This window comes from Leuciscus leuciscus (assembly GCF_965113295.1).
Source record: "Leuciscus leuciscus genome assembly, chromosome: 9".
Taxonomy (NCBI): domain Eukaryota; kingdom Metazoa; phylum Chordata; class Actinopteri; order Cypriniformes; family Leuciscidae; genus Leuciscus; species Leuciscus leuciscus.
Window position 1 is genome coordinate 18,110,843 of NC_138733.1, and position 16,758 is coordinate 18,127,600.

Sequence of the window (16,758 nt, forward strand, 5' to 3'; positions counted from 1 at the left end):
GAAAACCCTGTCAAACCAGAAAAACGTTCCTCTTACCTTGTTTGGCAGTGAAGCGATGGTAAATCCCTGAAAGTCTCAGAGCAGGGACATCCCAGTGCCCCAGAGGTTTAGTATCTGTGTATGTATTTGTGTGTCAGGATTAACTGTAAGTGTCCAACTCGAGAGTAGCTAACTATACATGTGCTGTCGTCCAACTGAATGCACGTCTGAAGCCCGAGGCTAGCTATGGTCACTTCCTGAGTTGTTTTGGAGCGCAAAAGACGATGCTTTTTCCTCAGGAAGCCGGCCATCCCCTTTCCTTTCCACCAGCTCGGAGCTTCCCCCACCACCTCTTGGGCCTCTGGGATCATGGGCACTATGACTCCACTAATCACTCTGGGAATCGTGGTTGCATGCAGTACAGTATTTTTCTGTTTAATTCTTTACTGACTGGCATGGATACGTGAGCTTATGACTAACATGATTGGTCAGTACTGGTGCATGGTGTGAGGGAAGTGGATCTGAATGAGTAGGAGTCCTCTGACAACTGCTCGGCTTTTGTCTGAAGCATGTTTGTTGATGCTTATCGTCCTCACAGGCCTAGCACATCTGAAGGTGTTTTCCCAACTGTGGGTTGAAATAAGCAGGGCAGACTTGCTGGGTTGCTGTGCCAGGGTCAATGAGTGCACCTGCATGTTCTCTGCGTGGGGTGGTTTGTTTGTTTTCTTACAGCGAGACTCGGCATTGTATTAGACCCACGGATCCATAGACACAGGGCTTTGATCACCACTGTGGCAATGAATGCTATTTATGTTGTTTACATCATGGGAACAAGCATGACTTTGCTGCTTGAAAGAATTCACACAGCTTTATCTAAAAAAAAAACAATGTTTCTTTCCCCCTTTGTTGACAGGCCTCACTGTTGACATCGTATCTGATATACCATGTGTTTTACATTCTCAAACAAGACAAAATATTAACTTTGTACAGAGTTTAAACCCGTCATTCATGCTTTTCCATCTTTCAATAGGCCTAAGCATTTTTGCTGGTTGTTCATGAAAGCTGAATAAGAGCTTCTTCTGAATTTATAGTTATTCGTTATTCAATTATTAATCTTAAATGGTAAGTCATTCATGTTATATAATAACATCAATAGCTTGTGTAACCGAAATGGCTCAAAATAGATTCTTGATATGAACAGATTCAATGCTGCCCTCTGCTGTCACTCTCAATAAACCTTTTGACAGGATAGCAGAACATCTTTTGTCAGATAGATCTATCCATATTTTTATCATAATTTATCCTGAATAAAAGGTTCAAGGAGCTAATACATGTTTCACAAACATCCACCATTATTTAAATTGGATTATATGTGTGAAATTAAAAGGTAGAATATTAAAGTTGTAAAACAGGCATATTAAGTACTTTAGTAAACATAATAATAATAATTAACGGAACACATATAGTAGATTTATTATTATTTTATTTCACAAAGATTTAACGGGCTATATGAGCATGATTTATTCCTTTGTTTCTTAGCTTGAGTGTTTTAGTTTTAACAAAGGGATTCCAAAAGCAATAGCCCATAATTACTTTTTGCTCAATTTTATATCATTATAGATACAAAATGTTAAAATAAAACAAACAGGAGAAATTGAAATATTCACCAAAAGATTTTTTTTATTATTATTATTTCTGTCCAATGTTTAAAATGAGATGTGCACTGGAATTTGGATTTCAAAAACCCTTAATTGCAAGCAAATGAAAATGAAAACATGATACATAAAGAAACATGATAAGAGAAATTGCTGGCACTCTGTCACTGTACAAACAAACAAACTAAACAAACTAAATACAGAGCTGGAAGAGAAAAACGTGAAAATTCCTTCAAAATGTGAAGTAAATTTGACCAGCTTGAGTAGTTAATATAGTAGCAGCAAACATATTAACAATACCTCATGGTTTTGTCACAAACCAGTCTTTATCCAAAGTCCTTCATATCTACTGGGCATAAGCATAAGCTGTCAGTTTTAATCAAGCATCATAAATTCATCAGTGATATTCAAGAAAAATAATTGAATCCTACAAAATCTAATTCACAGATATAAACAACACAACAGGGAATTACTGATTTGAAATCTAAAAAGCATCGTGACAAAAATCTTTGGTCCATTAGTGGAAAACCCATGAAATCATTATAATCTAAAAACCCAGATATTTCTTTAAAAACAGGGGTCAATATTTCTAAGGGAAAACTATTTAAAAAGGATATTATGTACTGTAAAAATTCTTCTTCTTAGGTAACCAAAAATGTTTTACATTAAAGTCAAATAATTTAATATTACAGAATAACACTGACTATATTGGGTTATACCAATTAATGTAATTCTAAGGGATCCGGTAGAAATAGTTAAATTAACAAATAGGCTACATGTTAACTGGGAAGTACATCTGTTGTAACAAACAAGTCTCATTTTTCACTGTTAAAAAACGTAAAAATAATGATGACAACTTTTAAAGGGTCCATGCTGTGGTCAGTCACTCAGTTTTTTTTTTTTTACATAAATATTTTTATAGGTTTTGTGTTGTTTTGTTACTATACAAACTGAAGTCAGCAACCTGTCTATATTTTACAGAAGTGCTGCTGATGCCTTGCTATTGAGCAGTTTTGATACAGGAGACTGACCAGCCGTAGATGTGCATGTGCTCAGAGTCTCTCAGTGTCAGAAGAGCCCTGGCGGTCGGAGAAGACGTGAAGCTGGGGATGTTCAATGCCATTGTTGTGGAGATCTTCTTGTTTCTGCAAACCGTGAAGTTTATTCACCAATTCTGTGATAAAAACCTGATGAAGATGAGGAGGAAAAGCACATCATAGAAGAATCTTTATAACGAAAGACATGATGGAATGTGTCAACAGAGTAGTAACTGAATGAAAACAAGCGACTTGTCAACCATATTGGACCTGGGGCCAGTTGAGACATTGACCAAGTTAAGACGGTGTTTAAAGACCTAGTCTGACCAACTAGCAATAAATTATGTAACAGATTTAAAAAACTTATGACCAGTCTTGAAGAAAAAAATTAGATGACTAACTTTGAATTAGATGACTAATTTGATGAAGTTTATGCAACCGGCCCCTGGGCTCCGATCTTCGTAATTCACTTAATACATCTGAGATGATTAGACAGATGCCAGATCTTCTAACGTGATCACTGGTCTCTCAATAATTTGGTTCTTCAAGCGAATTTGATTAAAATATCTGGATGAAATTTGATATTACTGAGTGTGCATGTGATCATTGGAGAGGGCATCGATAAATACATATATATATATATCTCGATACTCAAACTATGATCAGCAATGCAAACGATTGGCTGGCATCAACACAGTAACATAATGACATCATATAATTTAAAAAAGGAAACAGCCAAGCAGGCAAAATTAGATAAAATGTAAAATCGATAAATGAAATGTGTCAATGTTGCTTATACCCAATTATTTCCATTTTTCACAAGTTCTAGTATTTGTAGAGGCTTTACACTTTTTTCAGTAGCCTATTTGTAATTAGCAATTAATTTCATTTACACATGAAGCGGATAAAGCTTCTTACGGGTCAATAAAATATTTCTAATGGCAGAATTTTTTTTTAAAGCTATCTGCATCTTCATCAAACCACCCGTATAATAACTGTCAGCGTTCAAATTTATGCATGGTTCAAACTAACTGTATGTAATGTGTCCAATAAAATTATGAGATAATTATTCCCTCACAAATAAATCTCTCAATGAGAAAAGTTGGACATTATAATTAGACTTCACAACATTATTATTAGTTTCTAATTAATTTACAATTTATTATTAATTTATACTATAATTAGTATATAAAAACATATTTCCATTTTTATTTTTAATTATTAATGTCCCTGGTTAAATAGGTTACTCTTGTAAGAAAGTAGCAATGGCAGGGACAGGCAGTCAAAACTTGGGCTTACGGACATTTTTGCTATGAGCAAACTTTACAATGACATTCGAAGAACCTAACAATCCTGGATCATGTCAAATCGTCAAAATGTCAAATCCAAATAACTGAGTAATCCATGTACGAAGAACGGCCCCAGAAAAGCTTTTAAAAGTATTGACTTGTCAATATCAACTTTGTCAATAGGGGGGAGCAGAGGACGATGTCTTAGTTGTAGTACAGAAGAGAAGGCTTGGCTGGTTAGCATTATGCAAGTAAGTCCCTGCTGATAGTTGTTGTAACTACACCAGGTGGGGAAAAGCATCAAATATTGCATTATAGTATGTTTTACTAGTGCCAGATTTTTTTTCTTTTTTCATCAATCAAAACATGTGTTATCCCATAACACAAAACATGAGAGTTTTGTCTATTCATCAACACTGTCAGTCACTATTTCCTGAGTGTGACAGTGATTCACCATTATGTCAAACACTGCAGGGGGTTATTTTGTTAAAAATAAATAAACTATGTGCAAAAAAGGACAGGACAGCTTTGTTTAAAAATTTTAATTGTGTGATAGAATGAAAATAGCTTACTTCTGTGTTGTTACTGCAGGTTTGAAGGATGTCCTGCAAGAAATAGAAATCAAGAGATTTGATAAAAAGCGTGACACAGATCTCTTCCCTACTGAAAATGAATTTCCATCCTAGTCCAGGATGGTTTATGCTGGTTTGATTCTGCTCTTGCTGCTGGTATGAGCTGAATGACCAAAAAGATCTAGCTGGTTAAAGAAATATATTCATGTTGTCCCAAAACCCTATGGCTTTCAATCTTATGTGGAACAGAAAATGAGAAGAAAAACAAAAAGATGAAAGAATTGATAAGTTCATATGATTTCCTTTTGGATTTACTGTTCCTTTAATGCTTGTTAAAATAGCCTACACCACATACATATATGACAAGCAACTGTGATTGTTTCTTCATCAGTATTTTCAGAGAGCAGATACCTTAAGCTTCTCTATCCTTTCTTCATCACTCTGTAGATCTAGTATCTCGTCAATGTTCACTTCCTCTGGCATGTCCTCTTCCTGTGAGGAGAGAAAGAGTCACATTTAAGGCCTGGTTCACATTTACAAGACAATCTGGTCTGAAATTCGCATTCAATTTGTCTATTCGAACCAATGTCCAACAAATGTCAGACAGGCTGAATGAAAATAAAATTCCACTCTCTGACAGTGGTGGCACTTATGGAAATGATGAAATACCCCGGTTACTCTAGTACACAAAGTGCTGTGCAATGTTCCATTTCTGACACCCGTCTAGGGTGACCACTTCATTTGCTCTATATGAATTTCAAATGTAAATGTGACTGCACCTTTGAAATGTTTATCTCACCAAATGTATTGCACCAAAAATGTGTCTTTGTGTGAACAGGCCTTTAATTTTTAAGCACCACTCTTCATGTTCTGTAGTTTACATCGATCCTGAATCAAGCAGGCTTCATCTATGGACTCTTTTCATTCACATTTTTAGTTAAAAATGATATTTATCTGCTTGTTAAAACTATGAATCTACTACACTAGAAAATGATTTTTCAACGCTGTAAATAAAACAAAGATTGTTGGAGTATGTTTTACAGGAAAATACTATTTCAGTTTCAATTCAATGGTTTACTTGTCGTTTCTTGTAATTATTTGTGAAATTTACGAGCAAATTCGTGAGTGAAAACACCATTTATTTCATTGTATTTAAAAATAATTTGAAAATTATTCTAAAATGGGAATGCATCATTAATGTATAAATGAATAAATAGTGTGAACAGAGCATTTACAATTAGACCTTATCCAAGGCTGAATAAAAGTAACTCACAATTGTGACCTTCTCTTGTAAAAGAAACAATTGCATTAGATGTGCACTTTCAGATGCACTTGACTGCCCACCACATAAATCAATGAATCCCTTGCTAAGCCATCCCTAAACATTAGAAGTCATACTAAATGAGTACTGTGATGAAATCAGAGGGTGGCATTGGCATTGGCATAGAATGCAGGTTCACACAGACAATCATTAGGTCTTATAGAGCAAAAAAATCAAAGTATAGTCTCGTCTCCCATTCTACTCAGCAGCAGCTGTCAATATAGGCCAGACAGCTGTCTCTTAGCACTAATCTATTGTGTGGGAATAAACAAGTCTACTCCAGCCTCCTCAAATACACCTAAACTACTCATTCACAATACTCTGTGTCAAAGTTCTTGCATTGAGAGATATAATTCATATCTAATTAATGGCTGAATTTCTGCATTGACTTTAAAACGTTCACTGCGGTGGAAAAATAGTTTTCTCTAATAGGAAATGGGCCAACTGAAATAATGCAATCTATTATTTATGGTGTGTACCTTTGTGTTTCGAGAATGATTTAATCTTCACTTCCCTTTTTTTGTGGCTTGGTGCAATACAAAATAGGCCAAGGGCAATTTTCAGATACTTCCAGTAAATCATTTACCAATGCCAAACCAGCTTGAAACCTGCCACCCACCAAATGAAAACAGGAAAAAGGCGGTGATTTGATGCAAATTCACACAACAAAATAATTTGGCATGTTTGTGAGAGAAATAGGAATGTCTGGTTAAGGTACGAAACGTTTAGACGCATTTTAACATTGTGAACTGGATCAAAGGATTCATTGAAAAGATCAGAATTTCAGTCATATGGATCACTTTTATGATACGTGTTTAGTGCTTTTGGATAATGTTTAGGGAAAATCAGAAGATCATGCAGGTTTTGAAGAGACATGAGGGTGAATAAATTGAGAATATTAAAAAACTAAGACAAATTCAAAGTAAAGAGACATGGTGTAACCAAAACTAAATTACAATAGTATTTAGTGGGATTCAGTCTAAACTTACCATCTTAACAACACCAAGGATGGCAACTATACGTTTCTTCTATTACCAAAGCTCCAAATTTACCATCAGTATAATGTACTGTACACCCACACAACAGGTTAAGAGCTGGTCATGCAAGCCAGTGCTTTTCCTGATAAGATTACGGATAACTACAGGGAACAGGGTTGGTGTGGGTGAAAATCCTGAAACTAACACCACGGTCGAAAGGTCAATCGGAGTAAGATCCAAGCTGAAAGCCCTACCAGGGCATCAGTGACCTTTCTTTTAACTCCAAATGCCACTGAAATGCTGTGAAACAAACATAACCCCTCGTTCGATGAACGTTCAGAGCAATCCTCCAGTCATTTAAAGTTTGTGCCTTTGCTTTCAATTAGTTCCTAAGCAGATATGTTTTGCACAATGAATTGAAAATGGGAAATTAGTGTACCAAATATTATTTAGACTCAAAATTTATGAAAAAACTACACAATTTAGTTGTTAAACTATACAATTCTGTAAAAAATGCATTTTTAATCAATGATTTTGAGTACTTGCTTGTGTAAATATTCTGTTTTTATTGTCATTAGTCATACATCCTGTCCTGTGGCAGCAACACATTTTGGCTTGTCTCTGTAGTAATTCCCTAAAAACATTTCCTCTTGACAAAACATGAGTTCTTTCACCTTTTACTGCAAGCATGAGTGCTGAGTCAATCACTCCAACTGGTTTAGCATCACCCAATCCCCCTGGGCTGTGATTCAGCCTCTATTATTTCCAGGCCAGTAGCTAATGGGTAAGAGTTTTTTTTTTCTTCCTGCTGTCTTTGAGATGGGCTGTTTTTTCTTCTTCTGAGTTTCCATGCTTTATTAACAGCTGTGACCCTAATTCAAATGCCCATCTCCTGTGTATTTGAGCAAGTATTTATATTTATGATGTAAGAACTAAGAATGTGACTAAATCAATACTTCCAAACATTTAGAAAAGAATGTACCCAGTCCATTTTCAACAACTAGTCTGACAAGTGAAGCAAGTCTTTTTAAGATGCATCACTGGTGTTTGCTAAGGCAAGCATGATCATTATTATTGCTCAATCATAGAGCTAGGGATTTTAACAAATCCATAACCGCATATATTACACTTCCACATGTATCTTGTCCTGCAATCATTCTGTTTAGTGCTACAAATGTGTCCATACAATGAAAGTCAACAGGGTACAGTGTTATTTTGGACCCGACTGACTTTCATTGTGTGGACAAAAACAGTTGATTCTTCAGAATATCTTCTTTTTTAGTTAAAAAAGTTTATAAAAGTTTATTAAAATTTTTTAGTTTATGGAAATTCATAAAGGTTTGGAGCAACACGAGAGTGAGTAAATGATAGCAGAATTTCCATTTTTGAGTGAACTATCCGATAAATTAAAGGAATGAACCAAGCCATATCTAGAGACCATAGTATAGTGACTTGCAAGTGGGCTCTTTTAACTTAGTCCACTAAGCCAATAACTGGCAACCACCCAGAACTTCCTAGCAACATGCCAAAAAAACACTCTGAGAAGTGGTTCTCAAATAGGATGATTGAAAATTATTTAAAATAAGCCCAAACAACTAAAAATCAAGGTTTTAATTCACATACTCAGCAATTTTTCCCCTTTATCCTTAAAAAACCAGGATTCCCACTGACTCTATGAGATAGCCTATAATTGAAAAAATTCGATTTCTAGACCTGGAATAAAATGTAAATATATAATGTAATATATTAAAACTTTATAACTCCATGGGCATTTTTGTAAAAAGCTCAGTTCTAAAATATTTTATTGGGTAGAAATTATAGGTTAAAAATATTTATAAAAATCCATATCCTTAATCCTTATAAAGTATATTACAAAAAAATGGAAAGGAGCCTTCAAATATTGTTGAGGACAATGAGGGGCCTTAGAGTAAAAAAGGCTGAGAACCAATTAGAACATTTTAGTAACTGCATAGCAACGCCCTGGCAACCACCCACAACACTATAGCACTGTGGCAGACACCTAGCAATACACATTTATTTTCAAATTAAGAAATGTAGTTCTATATTTCAGTTTTTAATAATTTGACATACTTTTGCTTGATAAACTACAAATAATACTGCATTCACAAATCTTAAATACTACGGACAATCTCAGCATCGCTATTATTTCAGCGCCTCTCATGTCAGCTCTATCCCTTTGTATCCATCCAGAGTAAAATGTCAGATCGTTTGTGCATCATCTGTCCTCAGGACTCCATACACTGTGATGTAATACGCTGTTCCACATTAAAGGCAAAAGCGCATGTGAGAGCAACACGGACTGACATTGCATAGTCTAACTAATTACATTATATGTGCCTTTGGTGGAATTCTTAACATTTATTTAAAGACAATTCATAAGAAAATCCTTTTTCACAAGAAACAATTTTTTAAATATTTGTACAGACAGAATAAATAATTTATCGCAGCCTGTTGTTATTAGTGACCTCTTTACTAACAGACCATATTAGGAACAAGAACTCAGCTGTGGGTCAACTCTGAAATGTAATATTGTTTATAAACATTCTAAATGTGGATCTCAGCTTCATTTCTTACATCTGCTGTTTTGCTGTTTGCTCCTTGTGACGCCGATACTATAAGCACTACCCAGGTGCATTTATTTTCTGATCATCATTCCCACGGGAATGGAGCTAGCATACAAAGTTAGATGTTACACATTTAGACATTCCTTGTTTTATGACAAATAACAACAATAGATTACCACTCGTCAAATTGTACTGATAAAACATAAAAAATGCCTTTTATGCATTTAGGGGAAAATGTCTCCTTTACTGTTAAAAACACAATATCACCCAGCTAATAGCACAGGTATGTCTGTACGATGTCTGCTTGGGGTTCTGGAGATCTTGAAAACATCTGCAGTAGAAATGCATCTGATAAACATCTTAGAAAGAGCAGTTTTACATTCTAAACCATAAACATCTTAAAGACATCTTCTACATGTCTATATGACATCTGACAGGAGACGTGTCAGAGAACTATTGCAGATGGGCAAACACTAAAAAATACATCCTGCAGATGTAAATTTAGACATCAAATAGACGTCTCTAAGATGTTCATATGCTATCTCAACTGGAGTTTCATTTAGATCAAGTCACGACCCAACAAGTTATACAAATCAGTATTTAATACAACCTGGGTTGTATTTTCTTTAATTTACCTTACATAAAGTACACGACCATGTTAGAATGTGTCTAATTTGGATAATATGTGCTGATTTGGCTAACTTTTGCCAAATGAGAGAATAATATGCCTCAAAATACCTATGAGTGGATACATGACATCAGCAACAATATATATGAGAAGCGTTTTCTCTTTCCTTTTAAAAGTTGATGAGCCTGTTTATTTACCTACCCCAACCATGCCTGATTATTTTACAGAAAACTTCTGCATGTTATCCTTTGCATGTGTTTTCCATACGTCCATCAGAAAAAACCTGCCACTTATTTTAGGTCTCGACTAAACTGTTAGAACCACTGCTGTTAACTATTACTATTTTTTTGGGATATGTCACATCTGTAGCACAAAGTTTTGTGCCTCTTTTTTACCCATGTTTCATGACATGGAATAAAAGACGAAGCAGCCTCTGGGATACAAACAGACACGCATCTGATCACTATGGGACTCAAATCTGTTTTGTTTTTTTTCATTAAGCTTTTATAGTGCTGTGGGCTTATGGTCCTGCTTAATGGGGCTTGTGAAGCCCTTTGCATGGACCAATAATAGGTAGCGGGTAGTTGTTTTGTGGGATGGGGGGTGGAGGACAGTTGCAGAAGGGCTTTCTTTGTGATACAGTGACATATGGGGTCTTCATTTCCACAGCCCCCATCCCCCTCACTCATAAGAAACACCCCATGAGACAAATATTCCATCAATCAATCCCAGGACCATAAGAGCAGGACGTTGTCGGGCCTGCTGCCGACAGGAAATGAAGGGGGGGATCTGATTACAGCCTCAGTGGGGGCTGGTTCTTTTTAGCACCAACATCACATCTTAAAAATCACAAAAAGATGACTGCTGAGAATCATCCAGTCATCATGTGATATTCTGCCATAATATAAGTGTCCAGTGGTTGGACAACTCAACCACACATACAATACAAAGAGAATAAACTTATAGTGATAAACTTACAGAATTATAGTGTTGATAATTCAAGACTATCCTAATGTTTGCTTCACAATGCCTAATACTGTGGTTTGGTATAGTTTTGGAATTATTGGTTTTATTTCATTTTCAGAAGGTGCTGAAAAGGGACATTATTTTTGTATTTTGTTTTTTAATTATAAACAATTACATTTAAATGGAAATTTTTTTTTTATATTTAAAACATTTATTATTAAAAAGTGAACATCAAAAGTTACATTTTATATCTACAATGTAAAAAAATTATTTAGTAACACTACAATATTCATTAACTAACAATGAGAAATACATTTGTATTTATCGATGTTAATTTTAGTTAATAAAAATACAACTGTTCATTGTTTATGTTAGCTCAGGTGCAATCGATAATATTACAACTTTTCATATTAATACTGAAATTAACATTAATCAATATTAATAAATGCTTTAGAAGTATTTTCCGTTGCTAAGTCATGTTAACTAATGTTAACAAATGAAACCTTATTGTAAAATGTTACCAGTGATTTTTGAAGTTGGGAATACAACAAAGATTATTGGAGTATGTCTTACAAGAAAATACTATTTCAGTCTACTTCAAAATTGTATTCGATTAATTACTTGCAATTTTTTTTGTGTGTGTGTAATTTACTAGCAATTTCTGAGTGAAACATTGTAAATGTAGTGTAGTAAATCCTACACCAATTTTTTTCAGTGTATAATTTAAAGTTGACAGTCCAAAAGCAGCCAGACCTTAAGTAGAAAATAAGGAATTTATGTGACTAATTATTTTTTTTGATTAAATACTACTTTAATTAGAAGCAGACATATTTGGAAATATATTATACAGTTTGTGAAAGAGTGCAGAAAACCACTAAATGTGTTGGAACACCCCTTGGTCTCCCCTACTACATTTCATAAACGCCTTTATCGTGGCAGGACGCCAAGTACGTTCCACTGACAGAGCCTAAGCAATCTCTGCTCACATCCACCATCACAAAGCCCAGTGACTGTGAGTGTTTACCATTTTCCAGATGGTTGTTGGCATCTTAGAGCTCTCCATTTAAGGCAGCATGCGCAACAACAAGTCACAGCAGCAGCATCTCTAAGCATTTAAGATCAGCCCCCTGATCTTGTTGCTCATGGGAACTAGAGACTCTGAGGAAAAAAAATCCCCTCCATCCTAAAATACCCCAAGACACAGGAATGTAAACTAATTAGATATGAATTGTCAGCCTTTCTGCATATCAGGCATGTTTACTGGTCTTGAACACATCATGTTTTTTCAAGCCTCCCAGGAGAACAGGACAAGTAGCCTGATGTAACTATGCGTGCTACATCAACAATCAGCTGAGTCAAATTATTAAAACCCATTTAGAGATGCAAATATCATGTCAAAGTGTGAGATAAAAATCTTCACAACTTACTTTTTTGGTCTTAAAGTGGTATAATGCCCCTTTTTACAAGATGTAAAATAAGTCTCTGATGTCCCCAAAGTGTGTATGTGAAGTTTTAGCAAAGTGTGTATGTGAAGTTTTAGCTCAAAATGTACCAAAATAAAAAAAAATATGGAATGTTAAAACTGTCCCTTTTTAAGGGTGAGCAAAAATGCGTCGTTTTGTGTGTGTCCCTTTAAATGCAAATGAGCTGCTGCTTCCAGCACAGAGGGCGGAGCTTCAAGAGCTGACATGTTAGCAGCTTGCAGACACGTACTAAAATGTCAGAAACTGTTCTGCCTTTTATGTTCAAACCGCAGTCCGACAATGATGGAGAGACTCAAGAAGAAGTGACAACATGTAGAATGCAACAGGACGTTTCTGAATGGTTAGTTGATGAATTTATGTAGCTGATGTGGAGTTAACTATCTTCAAGTCATTGATTAGCATATTCTGTCATGATAATCTATAAATCGCTAGTGTGGGAAGTGTTGTAAGATGCCTACAGAATGACATGCTATTGAATTTGTGTTACGTACTGTATTGCAATAAATGTGAAAAGACTGATGCGAGAGCTTGAGCAGACTCCCAAATGTGCTCTACTACAACAACTCTTCCTCTTCTCAACACTGCCTCACCCCCTTTGTTGCTTGCGTGTTCCTGGGGGCGGGGTTTATGTACATTTTAGGGTTTGTGACGTCACTAACACGGGAGGAAGCTCGTGTAGTCCCTACCAGCCGTTTGTTGTAGTCCTTAAAAAGCGATTTCTGTAAAAGAAAATATCTCCCTTTGCTTTGAACTTTGAGCGTTGTAACTTTGCAGATGTTGTTTATGCTCAAACAGCAACATTACACACTAACTAAAGTTAGAAAAGTGAAACATACGTTCATTTTGGGATTACTATCTTTGTGTTCAAGGTAATGACACTACAAGTTGTTTATTAGGAGTCATTTACACGACACGCTTTCATTTTTGAAAACGATACAGTTATCATCTCTGTGTAAACTACAAAAACGCAAATTCCTGCTCATGCGTATTACGTGTTTAGTCTATAGGTGCGTAGTTTCTTTACAAAGTGACAAAGTGATTTAATGGTGATATTTCTATGGGAACTATTAATTATATTATATTATATTATATTATATTATATTATATTATATTATATGAATTTTCTGTCTGACTGAGAAACCAAATAAAATAAGATAAAGTAATCAAAAAATTATATAGAGTTCACATTTTGAAAAAAGTTGTAATTTTTACAAATTTTAGTGAAGAGGAGCTATGATAGAAACATGACTGAGATTATATTTTGCCCTCAAAAAATCTATCTATCTATCTATCTATCTATCTATCTATCTATCTATCTATCTATCTATCTATCTATCTATCTATCTATATACAGACACACAAGTAGTCGGCTGGGGATACAGTATTCCTCATGGAGAAAAATATGAAAATAAAATAAAAGTAAATGGGTTTGTTGAGGAAAAATTACTACAATAACACATAGTAAAAGTTGGCATCAGATTGTCATTGTTTACACATATATTCATGAGGGACACAAAAGGCAGTCGATTAGTGGTATGATCCAAGGAAAGGTTCACGCCCTTCATGAATAAACGTGGGGCATAATCATTGATGAGCACATCAAAAGGTAAAGAAACGATATTTAGAAACGTACTTGCATTCTTTATCACATTTTTATCTTCAGACAATTTACATTCCATTCTGCATTCAAATGGTGTGAGTGACACCTGCTTCACAATTGAGACACGTAGTCGCCCAGGCTAGTAGTAGGCTATGAGCACATTTCCACGTGGATGCTTTTAAATCTAGGCTACCTCCCACTTTTAGAAAACTTTCATTATTAAATATTGTTGCATTTTACCAATAAATGACTTCCCCAATATTACTGAGAAAAGAACAGATTTATCAGAAACGCCTTTTGCTGCTGGCAGCTCATTAAATATTCACAGAAATGATATGAAAATCTTTAGACTTAATTTGTCTTTCATTCATTATATATTTAATTTTAATCGTATATCATTAATCTTTGTTCCAAGAGGACTCACCCTTCCCAAATACAGCTCGTCAAGTCCACAATCTATCCACTTTTCCACATCCAGACGCTTCTGGAGTTCCTTTCTGTTATATTTGACGGTGACTCGTGCTTGTCTCTTCTGCATGCTCAGTCCAGCATCCCGGCTGGTACCTCGGCTCGGTGAGTGGATCTTATTGTTATAACGCTTCCCCACCCGATTCGCAGCCATCTCCAGAGTGACCCTCTGGATGGACACTTGCATTCAAATAATTGATCAAGAGTCTGGCGGAGTAGGTGCGCTCCTCGCCTCCTCCGACACCTCCAGAGCGCGCTGGGCCGCAGGGTCCTAGCGCTGCGTTATTACTATCTTACTCTCGCTCTCGGTGTCTGGAAACCACCAGCGGCCCGCAAGGAGGTGCTACAGTGTTTGGGAAAATAGTGTGTGTGTGTGAAACTAACAAACAAACAAAAAGTTTATATTTATGTCGTTAATTTATTTTTCACAAACATCTCTGTTAATTATTTTATTAATGGCTATAGATGCATGCTATTTTATTGATAAAATGGCTTCAAAATGTATACTTTTCCTGAAAAATAGGCTGTTTGCATAAATAAAAGAGAAAACATATTAGCATTTGTATGAGAAAATTGCCATTTATTTTATTTTCTCTTCACTTTATCAAGTAGGCTACATAGGCTACATGGCCTATAGTTTGGCAGTCATATTAAAAATACTTTTTCTGTTAATGTCATGTATTATTATATAATAATCAATAATTTCACAGATTTTCTTGGCAACTCATTTTTTAAGAAGCAACTCTAAAACACATTATTTTTTAAAAAGTGAATTATCTATCTATCCATCCATCCATCCATCCATGATGATATTATGGGTATTAATGCATGCTTGGAAGCTAAATTATTTATTTTTTTACCCCAGTTAATGTGTCTTTTCTTTGATCACGTGAACTAACTGACATTTAAAAGGCTTAGCAATACACATTCACCTACACTTTCAGTACAGACGGTTCCCACACACACATTATTATTTAAATATTAAACACATTAACACATATTAAACACATTAACACAATAATAAAAATATTTTGGGGATATTTAATTTTATCAATCAATAAATTCCTCTTGAAACAAACTTTGTTGTATTATTTTAATTTAATACTGTGAAGCTGCTTTGATACAATCTGTATTGTGAAAAGCGCTATACAAATATACTTGACTTGACTTGACACACCATCTGTGTTGTTGTTTTCTTCTATCATGCTGGTGACTATTTTCCACTGACGTCCAATGTTTTTAGAATGACCTTGTGATATTTTCTATCTCCTACCTAAACCTAACACACACAAACCATCTTTAATAAGCTGTTTCATTGTGGTGATATTTGGCTGGTCATGTCATGGAAAAAGTCTTTCCCTCTTTGCAAAAATCACTCGAGTCATGCATGGAGTTCCAGATGCCGAATCTTAGACTTTATTGGTGGAGACAACAAAGCTGATTCCTGCAGAACATCTAACCCTCTCATTCAAAACTTCTCATTCTTATACATTTGCTCAACCAATGAGCAATCATTAGCTTAATTTTATTAACCCATCCTCCTTCGTCCAGTTTAATCAATTCCTTATCTTCTTTGGCTTCTTTTTAATAGTGGTGTGCCACCAGTTGGTCTATTTAAAAAAAAAAGAAACATTTAGCAACTTATTATCATTATGCAGGTGCAAGCTCTTGGCAAGTTCAGCTGAACTGAGGCATAAGCTACAGTGTGAATCACAGAGGCCTAAAATCATGGTTTCACTCATAATTGTGCAGACTAGTCTACAAACATAATACATCTAAAATATAGTCTAGTCACAATACAATTGATTTTCCGGTTTTTGCTTTTCCTGGGGAGACTTGGTTTCCACAATGTAAGCAAAACCAGGCAAAAGATAAAACCAGAAAGACACAATTACACACACACACACACACACACACACACACACACACACACACACACACACACACACACACACACACACACACACACACACACACACACACACACACACACACACACACACACACACACACACACACACACACACACACAAACAAACAAAGAAACAAACAGTGTTAATTGACAGCGTTATGAAGAATATATTCCAATCAGTGGGGATTTCTTTAAGACTGCAAGGGAAGCTCGGCTTCCCCTATAATGTCAAAAAATTAATGGTCAAATACTATTGTGTTAACATTCAAAAAAAAAAAAAATGAA

The 16,758-nt window shown here is 35.3% G+C and overlaps 1 protein-coding gene across 1 annotated transcript; it reads right to left on the minus strand.

Annotated features, from left to right (window-relative positions):
• Positions 1-1,639: 1,639 nt before the first annotated feature.
• On the minus strand, positions 1,640-14,811 carry ppp1r14ab (protein phosphatase 1, regulatory (inhibitor) subunit 14Ab). Its single transcript, XM_082178770.1, has 4 exons — positions 14,518-14,811; positions 4,944-5,024; positions 4,533-4,565; positions 1,640-2,821 (listed from the first exon to the last, which is right to left on the minus strand). Exons 1-4 carry the CDS (start codon positions 14,746-14,748, stop codon positions 2,687-2,689), a joined length of 480 nt encoding a protein of 159 aa, XP_082034896.1. The 5' UTR covers positions 14,749-14,811; the 3' UTR covers positions 1,640-2,686.
• Positions 14,812-16,758: the final 1,947 nt, after the last annotated feature.